Source organism: Aspergillus sclerotioniger (genome assembly GCF_003184525.1).
Source record: "Aspergillus sclerotioniger CBS 115572 chromosome Unknown BO94scaffold_35, whole genome shotgun sequence".
In the NCBI taxonomy this organism is placed as follows: domain Eukaryota; kingdom Fungi; phylum Ascomycota; class Eurotiomycetes; order Eurotiales; family Aspergillaceae; genus Aspergillus; species Aspergillus sclerotioniger.
In genome coordinates this window covers 71997-86388 of record NW_020291025.1, presented here as the reverse complement: position 1 = coordinate 86388, position 14392 = coordinate 71997, and the positions used below count along the sequence as shown (strand labels likewise).

The following is a 14392-nucleotide window of genomic DNA, read 5'->3' as shown; positions in this document are numbered from 1 at the left end:
CGATCATTGTCAACGATTCCTCCTGTTGCAAAGACCCTTACCACACAGCCCAGGCTTCAGTCAACCCGAATGGGAAATGCAGGTGGGAAGATGGGAGTTCGGCTACGCCTTGAGAGGGGGACTACGTGCAGGCCAGATGCTGCGCGCCATACTGACTCTCTCCAGCCTGCTCGGCAGGAAAGGTCATGGTGATTCTACCTGGGGACGTCATGGATGCTCGATTGATCTGTATTATACTGATCCCAGAAATCTGTGTTGTGGTCATCATCGTTGTCTTCAATTGGTTCCATAACGAAGGGGCTCGGCATTTGTTGTGTGGCCAGAGCAGCACGCTCCTATACCTCCGATGTCGTCTGACACACGTCTCTGTCGGAAGCGGATACGTGCGGTGCCAGCTGTATGTATTGCAGGACTTCCTGGCATCAAGCAGATGTATTACATGGCCCAGCTGTCTGTCTTCTCAGGCAAGTACACCTCGATGATCGACTCCCGATCGCCGTTATCCCAGACCTTCCGAATCTCCAGCCCAACGGCACCCACCAGGGCCTCCAGCTCACTGCGCGTCCGCTGCTGGGCGAGCTGGAGCACCCACATTTGCATGTCCAGATCCGCCAGGCGACGCTCGGCCCCAACCTCAGGCAGCAGCACGCCCGAGATGAGCAGGCGCGAGTAGCCCGGTTTCATGGCGGCCGCGAGGTTCTTCAAGATGGCCCGACAAGCATCATCATCCCAGTTATGCAGGACCGCCAGAAGAAGGTAAATGGTGGCCCCCTGTACTGGCTGCGGTGTGAAAAAGTCATACGGCATGGGCTCGAAGCTGTGCGTTTCTCCCCGGATTGGGTCGACAGTCTCCGGCAGGTCTTGCAGAATGAGCCGCCCCTGATATTCCGGGTTGCTTTCGACAAAGGTCTCCAGATCATGACCGCGGTTACCTCCCACGTCCACAATAGTGATCGGCGTGGAATCCGTCAAGGCCCCCGCCGCTGCGAGCTCCGACATGGTGGGATACGTATGGTGCCAGCGCCGCTTGCGCTCCTGCTTCCGGCCCTCCATGTAGTCATCGAAGGCGGTCTTCTTCTCTTTGTCTTCCCGCAACACGTCATACATGGGCTTGCCATAGGTGTAGGCGTAGGGCGAGGCGAGCGCCGCGGCGGACTGTGTGCTGGTTGCCCGGTTCGTGAAATATTCTTCGATCTTGGGGATGATGCCGGAGACTGGAACCGAGCTGTGGAATCACACGGTTATGGTCCCTGGTTAGTCATTGCAGGCATGGGCATTGAAATGGACATACCTAACCCTCAACCCCCCAATTTGGCCCTTGGTGGCTAGGACCGATGTTTTATCGTTGGCGCGGTAGGACTGAGGCCCGGCTTCGTCGCAGACGCCCACCGCAGTCAGCAGCCGCAGGGCGCGCACTGCATGGGTGCGCATGAGAGGACGTTCGATGACTGGTGAAGGAGGCAGTGGGGGCAGCAAACTTACCGATGTCATTTCGCGGGCGATGTGTCCAGTGAGCCAGTTGATCGGCCGAGCAGACTTGCCCAGGGCGACTGGCTAGGGCGTGGAGCATGCCGCCCTCGACGGCGATCATGAGAGCGCAGATGGTGAGTGGCTGGCACGAGTCAGCGCCTTCTTGCAGGAATCAGACGTGTCCCACACATACATACCTGGTACCTGAGCCGTTCCGCAAAGACTTCAGGGGGCTCGGCGCGATGGTGCAGGACATGACAGTGCCGCACAATCTGGTTGGTGCTGTCGGTGTGGCCCTGGGCATAGGCCTCGACGGCCTGGCTCAGCTGAGCCACCAGCTGTCGGAGCTCCTCAACAGAAGCTATAGGGGGGGTTGTGACGGTCATGGTGGTCTGTGTGAACTCTGAAGAATCCTGGGTGCCAGTCCAGTCTGATCCACTCCACCAGGCTTGTATATCTATTACCCGCCATGGGGCGCCTGCGAATCACTTCAAGCCCTCTTTTTCCGGGGACCGAAAGCCTGTGGGCACGACCAGGAAGTGATGATCACTGGGAAATGCAAGCCACCGCTGGCCTGCAGCTGGTCGGGCGGACATAGGCCTAACCCCGATATCTCCAGCAGGACTCGGGAGCTGGCACCTCTTTGCTTTTGCTGGCAGTTCGCTTCGACCCATTCATTTCGGCCTGCGAGACGGCATCGTCAGCACTAGTTAGTTGCCCGCTGTGGGTGGGATCCTCTGCGGCGATCATCATGGCCCAACGAGGGGGGGAGCAGGCCCAACCCACGGCGGGTGCGTGCTCACCGTTCATCGTGCTCCCCCACTGGACCCCCGATTGAACTCTTCCCGAGGCGCTAGTGACGGCTAGCAAATCACTAGTGACCTGTTAAGCACTCCAGTGCAGCAAGTGGCGCTTGACAGGGTCCGGGGTAGAAGCAGTCCCCATCCACCACCTGGCACTCTCTCCTGAATACTCCTATCCCCAGGCTCTCTTCTTTAACTCCTTAACTCCGGCCCCTTTGTACCCATAGTCCACCATGCAGAACCGTATAAGGGCATCTGGTATACCTGAGCCTGATTCCTAACCCCCCACTCCAGTGATACTTTGCCCTCGTCCCCCGGTGCCCTATCACCGCCCTCCCTGGCGATATCACCAGTGTCAGAGTGTATCCTAAGGCGGCATATTCACGACCCAATCGGTTGGCCCCCTCCCTTCCCCCATCAAACTCCGACATGGACCCTGAAAAGACCCTCTCGGACCCCGAGCCACCCTCGGAGGAGGCCCCCGCGGCCCCGGCTGGCCCGCAGTACCCGACGGGGATGAAGCTGGCCATCATCATCCTCGGTCTGGAACTGGCGGTGCTCTGCGTGGCTCTGGACAACACCATCATCGCCACGGCCATCCCTCGGATCACCGACCAGTTCCATGCCCTCGACGACGTGGGTTGGTATGGCTCTGCCTACCTCCTTACCCTGGCCGCCTTCCAGCTCTTCTTCGGCCGCATGTACACCTATTTCAACGTGAAATGGATCTTCCTCCTCACGCTGTTCATCTTCGAGCTGGGCTCTCTGATCTGTGGTGTCGCCCCGAATTCGACCGCCCTGATCGTCGGCCGTGCCATTGCCGGACTGGGCTCGGCCGGTCTCTTCTCGGGGGCGCTGATTATCCTGGCCTTTAGCACGCCGCTGGAGAAGCGCCCCCTGTATACCTCGATGATTACCGCCGTGTATGGCATTGCCAGCGTGGTGGGTCCTCTTCTCGGAGGAGTCTTTACCGACCAAGTGACCTGGCGCTGGTGCTTCTACATCAACCTGCCGCTGGGAGGTGTCACGGCCGCTGCTCTGGTGCTCTTCCTGCACCTCCCCGCGCGTCCCCCGGACACGACCGTGCGGACCTGGACGGAGAGTATCATGCGCTTCGACCCGTTTGGCACCCTGATCTTCGTGCCGTGTATCGTGTGCGTCCTGCTGGCGCTCCAATGGGGCGGCACGACCTACGCCTGGAGCAGCGGCCGGATCATCGCCCTGTTCGTGGTGTTTGGGGTTCTGCTCCTCGCCTTCATTGGCATTCAGATCTGGGCGGGTGAGAACGCGACACTGCCGGTGCGCATTGCCCGGCAACGCAGTGTCGCCGCGGGGGCCTTCTTCTCCCTCTGCGTGGGATCGTCCTTCTTCATCATGGTCTACTACGTGCCGATCTGGTTCCAGGCCATCCGCGATGCGTCCGCCATGCATTCAGGCATCAACACACTCCCGATGATGATCGCCGTCGTCATCGCCAGCCTGTCGGCCGGTCTCATCGTGACCCACTGGGGATACTACAACCCGTTCATGTATGGGCTGGTGGTGTTTGGGTCGGTCGGCGCGGGGCTGATGTATACCTGGACGGTGGATACGTCGACGGGCAAGTGGATTGGGTACCAGATCCCCTTTGGGGCGGGCATCGGCATGGGCATGCAGCAGAGTCTGGTGGCCGTGCAGTCAGTGCTCCCCCTGGCGGATGTGCCGGTGGGTACGTCCATCATCATGTTCGCGCAGATGTTTGGCGGCTCGCTGTTCGTGTCGGTGGCGGAGAACACCTTCACCAACCATCTGTCGTCGGGGCTGGCAAGCATCCCGGGAGTCAATGCCACGGCGGTGGTGGATCAAGGTGCCACGCAGATCACCGAGCTGATCACGGACCCGACTGTGCTGCGGGAGGTGCGGACGGTATACAACAGCGCGCTCATGAAGACCTTCCTGACGGCGCTCATCATGAACTGTTTGTGTTTGATCGGCGCCGCTGGGATGGAATGGCGGAATGTGCATGGCCCTAAAAAGGAGAGCCCGAGTGAGAGCCCAACTGAGACGGACCCGATGTAGTAGACTGATTTTGTTGAGATACCCTGATGGAATGTGGTCAAGACTATGTCAAGGTTATGGAGGAAAAGTTATGATACCTTTCGGGATTGGACTGTTTCTTTCGATATGATTTACATATTGCTTTAATACATAATTGCGTGCGTCATGTGCTCGGTAATGAAGTCAAGAGATACTGCCTACTATAGACGTTGACAACAGTATGTCGCTGCCTGGGGCATCATAACAGCTTAAGCGGTGAATACCGGCAATATCTATATCCGGTCGCGTACGCGTTTACAAAGGAGCCAATCAGAAGCCAGTACTTTGAGAATGTTTCTCCGACACTATTCAACTCAGCATTGCTCAATGCCAACTACTGCTACCGCGGGTTGCAAATCCTCCCCTTGCTCAGAATAACACGACAACGCCACCTCCAACACCGACATGGCACTCCCCACCGGCTGTTCCACCCCCACAATGCGGAACCGCGCATCCGCTGCCGTCAGCAGATCGCGCCAATCATCCAACTCGCGCTCCTTACTATTGAACGCCTGCATCATGGTCAAATCCCGTGCCCGCACTATCCGCTCCACCGATACCGGCGCTGACCCCGGCGTAGGGAGTACCGTGTCCATGATCACCAGTCGGGAGGTGGACTTTTTGTCTTCCATGGCTGAGGCGATGTTGCCCAGGATGCGTGCCGCTTCGCGATCGGGCCAGTCGTGTAGGATCATTCGGAGGAGGTATACATCGGCTCCACGGACGGGTTGGGGTTTGGTGAAGTCGTGAGCTTGGAAAGTTAACCGGGCTGATAGTTCGGAGGTTAGTGTTTGAGCCATTTGTTTGCCTGTTTCGGTGTTGGCGGGTAGATCTTGGACGATGAAGTGGAGATGGGGGTATGATTCCGCTAGGGCTAGGGATGATGTCCCGGTGGATCCGCCGACCTGTGCACAGCTTCGTTAGTTGTGGTCGGGAGGATTTATTGGGATTAGGATGGAGAGAAGCAAGTGTGGTGAAATCTCACATCAACAACCACGGCTTGATCGGGAATCCGTCCCCAGGGATATCCATTCACAAGGTGATTGATATCCACCCCCTCGCTGCTCCGGACATTCCGCATGTACCGGGCGAACTGGTTCATCCGCGCTTCATCCTGCCCGATGTGCTCGAAGAAGGGCATGTCGGTGTCAAATGCCACGTTATACGCCGTTTCCGAGAGACTGGTTGTCCCTGCCCCCCATTTTTGGTGCGCGGCAGCCATATCCAATGCCATCGGGGCGGATTTGGCGCACATGTAAGAGGCATAAGTGTGCGCGTCGGGGTTGCGGGAGAGAAAGGCTGAGGTAGCTGAGTGCGTGACATGTTGGGTATCGGGCAGCTCCAGGAAGAGACTGTTGGTCATGGCCATGCGGAGGATGGACTTCAGCCGTGGTTCTGGGATCCCTGACATGGTCGACAGGTCTGTGTAGCTGATGGCTGCGGCCGGGGGGAGAGGCACCAGGTGGAAGATGTTGAACTGGAGGAGGTAGTGTAGGGTGGCTGTGTATTGGAACTGGGTCTGTCAGTGCATAGCAGAGGCAAATGAGGTCGGCAAGGGAAAAGCATACACCCATCGCCAGGTTTGGGAGATACTCGCTAGGTCCAATGGCCAGCTGCAACAGCTCCAGCGATGCAGCCATGAGATGCTGTCGCGCTTGCTGGATGGCTGGAGGAGCCTTGCTGGGGACCACCGTACTGGGACCGTCACCATGAACTGATGGTTGAGGGAGCTGGTGTGCCGCCAGATATTGACTCACGATGCTGGCATTTTTGGTGATGGTCCAGCTCAGCTCCTCCAGAGGAAACGTAGTCATGTCGTGGCCTGCTGAAGACATTGTCGGAATCATACGGAGGTCTGTCTAGCTGCTCCAGCTCCGTCAGGAGACACGTTCGCATAAGAGGAATCTATCGATACCATGATTCGATTCATGTCAGCGTGAAGCATCAGGCTCCAACAGTCATGTCTCTTGTGTCCCGCCTGAAGTGGCTCGGGGCTGACGTGTGCCCGGGGCGGTTCGGTGGCCGAAAAGGAAATGCAGATCCCCTACACGTCGTGTAGCCGGAGTCTTAACGCCGTGCGACCCGAGCAAAGCTTATATGTCGTCTCCGACGCAGTCTTATGTCCGTGGTGGAGATTATCGCTTCTTGTGTTGGCTAAGTCCGAGATCCGCGGCACACAGAAGGCCCGCTGCAAGGCTCTGGATGGAGTTATGGTAGCCCGACCCGGGTGCCCGATGCAAGGATGATGGCCGATATTGGTGCTACAGTCGTGAAAGGTGGGGGAATGTGAGAGAATGCTATCGATTGGACCGTGAGTTGCTGGTTTACTGCTGGAATCAAGGTGGTTCTCATTGGGTCTTGATGGCTAAACAGCCATTGGACGCTCTCATTGCGCGTTAGAATGCTGTCAGAAGCTCCCAACTAGACTAAAAGAATGTTCCAACTAGAGGAAGAGCTTCAAAGGCGGATAATCCCAACAGATGCCTCGAACGATAAAGGTCTGGAGATACGTGGCACTGACTCGACCGCGCCAAGGGGAACAATACCAAAGAGAACATAGAATCAGGTTAACGAGATCCTACTAGTACACGAACAGAGCAATATTACAGCAACATGATAGCCAGAGCTGTTGTCTATAGTATCTTAAACTCTATATCAATTGACAGACAATCTAAACCGAAACGTAGTATCAATCTATACACAACAGTACAGTCTATTGAATTCCCCAAATTCCTCTTGACCTTTCTATTCCCACTCAATGAAGAAATCCAATCTCTTTCCAAATATGCACATACTTCCTGACCACCTCCTCACTGACAGGCCCAACCGCCGCCAACGTCTTGGAATGCTCCAACGTCCGTTGCACATCCAACACCAACCCACCACACGACATGCGCAGATAATTGCTATCGAGAAATTCCAGTAGCATGGACGCGGGGTTGTTTCTCTGCGGTGCTGCCCGGACCCGCTCCACCCACTGTTCGAAGGGGATCAAGTCTTTAATACCGAGTGTATGGGCCAATAGCTGGTTCATTTCCCTCCATGGTTGTCCCACGGGATTGTCGATGTGATATACCGGGTAGGGACTGTGGTCGGCTAGGACCAAATCGCAGAGCGTCCCCGCGATATCATTGACCGGGGTCCAGTAGAGATGGCCGTCCACATCAGGGAGAGCATTGAGGGTCTGCGACGATTTGACCAGGAAGCCAAAGTGCTCCATGGGGTTCCAGTAGCCGCTGGTTTTGGAGCCCGCAATTTGCCCTAATCGCACGGCCATGACCCGGAATTGGTCCGGATGATGATGCAGCGTTGCGTCCAGCATACGCTCACAACCCCATTTGGCCTCGCTGTAGCCATTTGTGAGGACGGCATCGATGTCCACCCGGTCTTCTGGGACTACGGCTCGTGGGGCTGTGTCGGCTAGGCCGTAGTGACCGACCACCCCAATCGACGAGACCATTTGGAAGCTGAACTTGAAGCTGGATGGCCGTTTGCTGACGATGGACCCGGCGAGATCGATCAGGTTGCGCATGACCTGAAACTGGGATTCGAATCCGGACAGGGGCCGTTTGGCACTCATCGGCCACCCGTTGTGGATGAGATGGGTGACGGATGTGACTAGAGTGTCGTAAGCAGCTGGGGATAGACCCAATCGAGGCTGTGAGGTATCCGCCTGGAGGACGACGAGCTTGGGCTTGAGCGCCTCGGGAAAGCGAATGCCCTTGTCGCGCATGGCCTTTTGCTGGCGGGCGTAGGGCTCGGTGCGGTTGTCACGGTTCAGGCAGATGACCGTCTTGATGTCGGGCAGTTGGGCCAGATGGTACACCAGGTGGCTGCCTAGACTGCCAGATGCGCCCGTCACCAGCACCACCTTCTCGAGGGCCTCCAAACTAGATGACTCGGGGGTGGCACTAGGTCCAGAGTATCCGGCTAAGTACTTTTGCAGGTAGGCATCCACCGCGTCCTTTCGGGCTGTCAAAGCAGCAGGGTCCATCTCTGGCTGGCGCACAGGGACAGGGGTCTCAATGGTCTCGACAATGGGCTTGCCTGCGGAAGTTCCATCGACGACAGGGTCACTAGAATCACTGGGGTCATCAACTAGCAGGGCTTTCAGGTCTCCGACAGTGGGACAGTCCAAGAACAAAGTCTCGTGCTGAATGTCCAGCCCTAGCCCATCGCGAAATCGACTGACAATCACCAGCGATAACAGCGAGTCAATGCCGGAATCGACAAAGTTGGTATCCTCGGTGAGATTATCCACACTGATGCCGCTCTCTTCGGCAATGATGGACAGTATGTGTGCAAAGTCTCCGTTACTGAGCTGGTCCCCGGCATCCGGAGGCGTGATGTCGGTGGCTTCGGTGTCCCCGTCGCTGCCACCAGGCGTCATAGTGCCAGAGTCTCCACCGAACAGCTCTCGGAGATCGGCCACGGTGGGGTAGTCGAAGAACATGGCGTTAAAGTCGAGCTCGGTGTCCAGCTCCTCGGCGAAGCGCGCCGAGATAGTCAGGGCCAGCAGCGAGTCGATGCCCACATCTTGAAAGTTGGTGCTGTCGGTCAGGTCGGCCACTGCAATGCCGCTTTCCTCCCCGATGATTGCCAGGGCCCGAGATGCCTTGTCAGGGCCCTGGGACCTCGTTGGAACTGGAGCAGAGCCTGCCACGGGACTGCGGCCGGATTGACGAGGGGCTGCAGGCTGCTTTTCTGGCGCTCGGGGGCCCTTCTGCCGGCTTCCACTCTCCAGAGACAGGATAACCTGGAGGACTCGGCGGGGCACGCCTTGGATCTGGGGAGGTCAGCATGGATGTTGGATGGCAGGAGAGGGAAGAAAGGAAGAGACCAACCGCAATCTGCCCAAAGAATGCGACCACCTTGTCGCCATCTAGGATTGTGACATCGCCATGCCACAATTTATCTGCCCCTTCTTCCATGCGAGTGTAGGTGACATATTTCTTGTCAAAGTCCAAGGGCTCGAAGATCTGGAACGAGCCCCATCCATGGTTCATGAACACCTCGTTGTCCAGGTCAGTATAGTCGTTGCAGTTCATGGTAAAGCCGCACGACTGCGTGAGGGCATCGATAATGGCGGGATGGGTGTGGAAGTTGCCACCGCGCTTGACGCTGCCGAAGCTAAGATGGCTAGTGGCTTCGAGGGTGTTACTATCGAGAACAATCTCATCGATGGCGCGATAGTCGTCGTGGAACCGGGCCAACGGACGGATGGCGCGGTACACCATCGGTCGATTGAATCGAGCCGTGATGCCCGGGGCAATGCCATCTCGGAGGGCCTGGATCTTTTCCTTCTCAAGAGCCACTTTGTCTTGCAGCTGCTGCACGATACTTCGGTCCCGGAAGCTGATCACACAGCGGGCGTGCTCCTGGAGTTCCTGTTTGTTCTGCGATCCATTCAGCATGCTACTCAGAAAAACTGAAGATAGGGGGAAAGCCTACATTGAAGGAAACAAATTTCACAGTGGCGGATTGAGAGGACCATTCCACATCGGCGTGTGCCTGGAGGAGCTGTTGGGTTGTGTTGGGGCGCAGGATCAGGGCCTTGGAGATGGTCATGTTGGAGACATCCACTAGTCGATCTTCCTCCTGGGGCTGGTACCGCCGAAGGAGATACGTCCCTAGAGTCAGCGCAATGTCCGCATACACCGACGGGGTGCAGAGCGGGATGCCGTCGACTTCATGGCCTTGAACCAGCGGACTGAGGTCCTCCCGGGCGATATCGGCCTCGACCACCAGGTGGGCCTGGAGGGAATCCCCTGTTTCCTCGACGACGCGGTGGATGGTGGTGCTCTCTAGCCCCGGCGCGTTGATGACTAGAGGGGCGTCTCCCTTGCGCAACGACCAGTCATTCACGTACTGGATCCAGTAGTCTTTCAAGTCCCAGCTATATGCCGGGAGCGGCAGCACCTTGTGCGCGCTCTTAAAGTCGCGGTGGATCTCGCTCCATCGGATATCGGCCCCTGTCTGATAGAGGGCTTTGAGGGCCACACTGAGGACTTGCCAGGCGGGTCGTCCACGCTGCATTGATGCCAGAGATGTCACTTGGGTTCCGAGCACGGCTCTTACCATGCCTGAGATGGCCGGGTGGGAACCAATTTCGACCACGGTCGTCTGGTCGGTGATAATTCCCCTGGAGTGGGCAGTTTGGAGTGCTTTATACATGTTGACTGGCTCGCGGGAATGACGCGCGAGATACGCCCCGTCAAAGTCGCCGTTGCTTTCCACAACACCACCGTCCAAGGGGCAGAGAATCGGGATCTTCGGGTCGGAGAAAGTGACACCACCCGCGAGGTGTTCAAAGTCAGCTAACATGGGCTCCAGTTGCGATGAGTGGAAGGCATAGGGGACCCTCAGCAGGGTTGACTTCATCCCCGCGGCGCTCAGTGGCCCTGTCAGGGCTGAGATATCCTCGCTCAGTCCAGCCAAAACCGTCTCCACGGGCGAGTTGATGCAGGCAATCTCATAGGAGAAATCCTTGAGAATCCGAGAGACCTCCTCCATCGCTCCTTTGACCACCAGCATAGCATGGGTACCGCTTTGGCATGTCGCCTGCAGTAGTTCAGCCCGCTTGCCCACCAGGTAGATGGTGTCCGTGTCGGAAAGGATCCCAGCGGCATTGAGCGCACTATACTCGCCCAGGCTGTGTCCGACCACCGCACTGGGCGTGATGTTCCAGGAAGCCCACAGCTTTCGCAGGGCGATTTGCATGCTGATGCTGGCCAATTGGACCACCATCGGGGCGAATTCTCCAATATCTTGCTCCTCGGACTGGATCACCGGCAACATGGACGGGAAACCTAAGCTGATCCCGATCTGGTCCAGTCGGCACATTTCGGTGCGGAAGAAAGATAAATTCTGGAACAATTGCTTGCCCATGCCGGGGTATTGGGCGCCCTGGCCGGTGAAGGTGAACACTACCTTTCGTACACTCTTCGGCCGAGTCATTCCACTGTTATCACGCAAGGCAGCTTCAATCTGCACAGTTAGGTCCTGAACCGTCGAGGCACTCAGCATCACCCGGTGTGGATGGTGTTGGCGACGCGCTGTAGTGGTGTAGGATAGCTGGCTGAGGGAGAAATCCGGGGTCTGGCGCAAGAAGGCCAGCAGGGATCGGAGATTCCCCTGCAAGGACACGCCGTTCTTGGCCGAGATTGCAATGAGATGGCTGCTTCGAGGGTCTACCTCTTGAATCGGCACTTGCAACGGTGCATCTTCAATCAACAGGGCTGAATTCCCCCCGGCGGCGCTGAAGTTATTGACAAAGACTCTCCGCGGCTGGGACGAGTCCATGTTCCGCTCCCACTGAGTTGGTTGCTGCGCGATATGGACGTTGCGCTGGTCCAGATCGGTGGGGAACCGATGGTTCAGCTTGGTCTTGATGCCACAATGCGGCACGATGATATTTTTCTGCATCATGAGGAGCACCTTGATCAGACTCGAGACGCCCGAGGCGGCTTCCCCGTGGCCGATATTGGATTTTGCTGAGCCCAAGTACAACGCCTGCTGACTGTTTCTGGCCTTCTGATTCGGAGACAGCGGTGGAGCAAAGGTGTCGAGCACGCTGGACATTTCCCCGGCGTCACCAGCTTGCGTACCTCTACCATGGAGTTAGCCTGTACTCTGCGGAGGGTTGAGGTAAAAGGATTCCTTACGTTCCGTGCATCTCCACGTAACTGACGCTGTAGGGGTCTACCGCCGCCTGGTTTAGGATGGTGCTGAAGATGGCACGCTGGGCGCCCACATGCGGCCGCGTGATGGACTCCGACTCGGCCGAGTGGTTGGTTGAGGCCCCCAGAATGACTCCCAGAATGGGATCGTGATCCGCCAGGGCATCATCCAACCGCTTGATAATCACGGTGCCGACCCCCTCGCCTCGGCAATACCCGTCTGCACCATCATCGAAGGTCTTGCAGTTCCCCGTCCGCGACAGGAAGTGTCCCCGATCTAGACCCGCCGTGAAATCCGGGTTGGTGAGGACATTCGTGCCACCGGCAATGGCCGTGTCGATATCACCGCGCCATAAGGCATTGCAAGCGATGTGGATGCCTGCCAGGCTGGAGGAACAGGCAGTGTCGACTGCATAGCTGGGCCCGCTAAATTTAAAGCAGTAATTGATGCGGCCGGGGATAAAAGCACGGTTACCCCCCGGGATAAAATACGTGTCAATGTTCTGGGCACTGTTGGTCTCCATCCAGTCGTTGCTGGTCACGCCATAGAACACACCCACACGATCGCGGCGAGTCGAGGGGGTCGCGTCGGCCACAATCCCGGCCTGCTCGATGGCCTCGTACGCCGTCATGAGGGCCAGCCGCTGGGCCGGGTCGATCTGCGGCGCCTCGCGCGGGGAGATGTTGAAGAAGCGGGCATCAAACCCGGCCGCCTCGTCCAGCCAGCAGCCATACGCCGTGGCGCTAGTGTTCTTCTGGCTCCCTGTCGGGTCGACATGTGTGCTCACATTCCAACGCTGTGGTGGCGCGGGCTTGTGCACATCCAGCCCCTGATAGAGCAGGTCCCAAAAGGCTTCCTTGTCCGACGCACCCGGAAACCGCCCGGACATGCCCACAATGGCCAGCTTGCAGCGGGTGGGATGTGTCGGGGTAGGCAAGGGATCTGCATCTTGGGGGGTGGCTGGTCGACTGCCTTGCTGGACGGCCAGTGGCAGCAACAGCCGGAGGGGGGTCTGCCTGAGCGAACTGTAGATCAGCTGGTCCGCTGTGGTCCCAATCGGCACGACACTGAAGGATTCAGGTTGGACCGTTCGGATCGTCCGCTCGAGTTCGGTCAGGATGGCCGGCCATCGGATGGGGTGAAGGAGGATCTGTTGGATCGCGGTCTTCAGCAGGAGGGCAAACGTGCGCCCTGTCTCAGCCTCGGCAATGGAAATCAGAGGAATTCGCTCCAAACGCTCCCCTGCCGATGCCGACGTCAGATCCCCCACGATCTCCTGGATGTCAAGATCCGAGTAGAGATGGGGAGCATGATAGGGGGCGTAGATCGGGAGGCTCTTGTGACGGAGGGACTGGAAGGCGTCGGACGCGAGAAGCTGTGCGAGAGCCGGTGGAGGTCCGCTGACGGTCACCCCGTTGGGGGCGTAGGCGCTGATATAGGGCTGACTGGTCAAGGGGAGCACCTGGCAAGGTTTGTTTGTTAGAGAGTTTATGGCGGATGACTCGCACCAAAGACAACATACCGATTGCCGACAGAACTGCTGCACAACCTCCGCCGACATCGAGCCCGGGACCACCATGGACCAGCTGGCATCACCGTGGTCCATGGAAGTGACTCGTTCAGCCACATCGGTGACAAGTATGCCTGTACGGAATGCAACGGTAACCGCCACCACTGCGAGTGGGACCAGGTCCAGAGCGCTCCCAGAGCAGCTGACGGCGGCCGCAGCCAGGGCCCCCGTGCAGAGCCCTAAGACGCGACACGCGACGCCTGCATCCCAAATACCATCCTGACTGTTGACCCACTTAGTGAGGCTCACCCCGGATGGACTTGGTCCATGACATACCTGATCAGTGTTCCTAGCTGGGCCAGACAGGTCAGCGCCATGTCCAGGGGTATACATCGCTTCATGGGTCGGTTCCATAAGAGCAGATCATCAACACTGGTGAAACGGGGCACGTCCTCGCGGGTCTGCGGCGGCAAACGGTGGATTTCGGCTCGGATGGCTCGGTAGGCCTTCTGTAGGAAATCCTCAAGGATGGGATTGTCCCGACGGCCTAGCAGGTTGTGTAGTTGTGATTGGACATCATACGTCTGATCCCCAAAGACATACAACTTTAGACGGTCAGTCATGATGAAGACTGTTTGTGCGGCGGTGAAGAATCCAGGAGAGCTGTTGAAGTCAAGACCAAGACTCGGTTGCTATCACCTACATCTTGGTATCAGAGCCGTCTTTACATACATGAGGTCCTGCCCGCATTGATCGCGGTCATCCTCGAGGCTGGAGTTCACCTCGGGAATCGACTCATTGAACTGGAGTTGGATGTCAGACCCGAGTGCTCAGCAGTGGAACAACCGAGTCG

At 57.7% G+C, this 14392-nt stretch overlaps 4 protein-coding genes across 4 annotated transcripts; 1 reads left to right on the top strand and 3 right to left on the bottom strand.

Moving 5' to 3' along the window:
- Positions 1-194: 194 nt before the first annotated feature.
- Positions 195-1591, bottom strand: BO94DRAFT_560231 (S-adenosyl-L-methionine-dependent methyltransferase; the record flags this gene model as incomplete). The annotated part of the gene is made up of 5 exons (XM_025614133.1): positions 195-250; positions 558-860; positions 933-1225; positions 1292-1415; positions 1483-1591. The coding sequence occupies 5 exons, from the start codon at positions 1589-1591 to the stop codon at positions 195-197; spliced, it is 885 nt and encodes a 294-aa protein (XP_025463012.1).
- Positions 1592-2789: 1198 nt separating this feature from the next.
- BO94DRAFT_476175 (MDR family MFS transporter) lies at positions 2790-4331 on the top strand (the record flags this gene model as incomplete). The annotated part of the gene is made up of 1 exon (XM_025608595.1): positions 2790-4331. One exon carries the CDS (start codon positions 2790-2792, stop codon positions 4329-4331), a length of 1542 nt encoding a protein of 513 aa, XP_025463011.1.
- A 332-nt stretch (positions 4332-4663) lies between these two features.
- On the bottom strand, positions 4664-6163 carry BO94DRAFT_608365 (S-adenosyl-L-methionine-dependent methyltransferase; the record flags this gene model as incomplete). Its single annotated transcript, XM_025616555.1, has 3 exons — positions 4664-5254; positions 5335-5862; positions 5918-6163. The coding sequence occupies 3 exons, from the start codon at positions 6161-6163 to the stop codon at positions 4664-4666; spliced, it is 1365 nt and encodes a 454-aa protein (XP_025463010.1).
- A 910-nt stretch (positions 6164-7073) lies between these two features.
- Positions 7074-14162, bottom strand: BO94DRAFT_501481 (ketoacyl-synt-domain-containing protein; the record flags this gene model as incomplete). The annotated part of the gene is made up of 6 exons (XM_025609434.1): positions 7074-9135; positions 9194-9745; positions 9801-11958; positions 12014-13491; positions 13552-13822; positions 13876-14162. 6 exons carry the CDS (start codon positions 14160-14162, stop codon positions 7105-7107), a joined length of 6777 nt encoding a protein of 2258 aa, XP_025463009.1. The 3' UTR covers positions 7074-7104.
- Between the last annotated feature and the right edge of the window lie 230 nt (positions 14163-14392).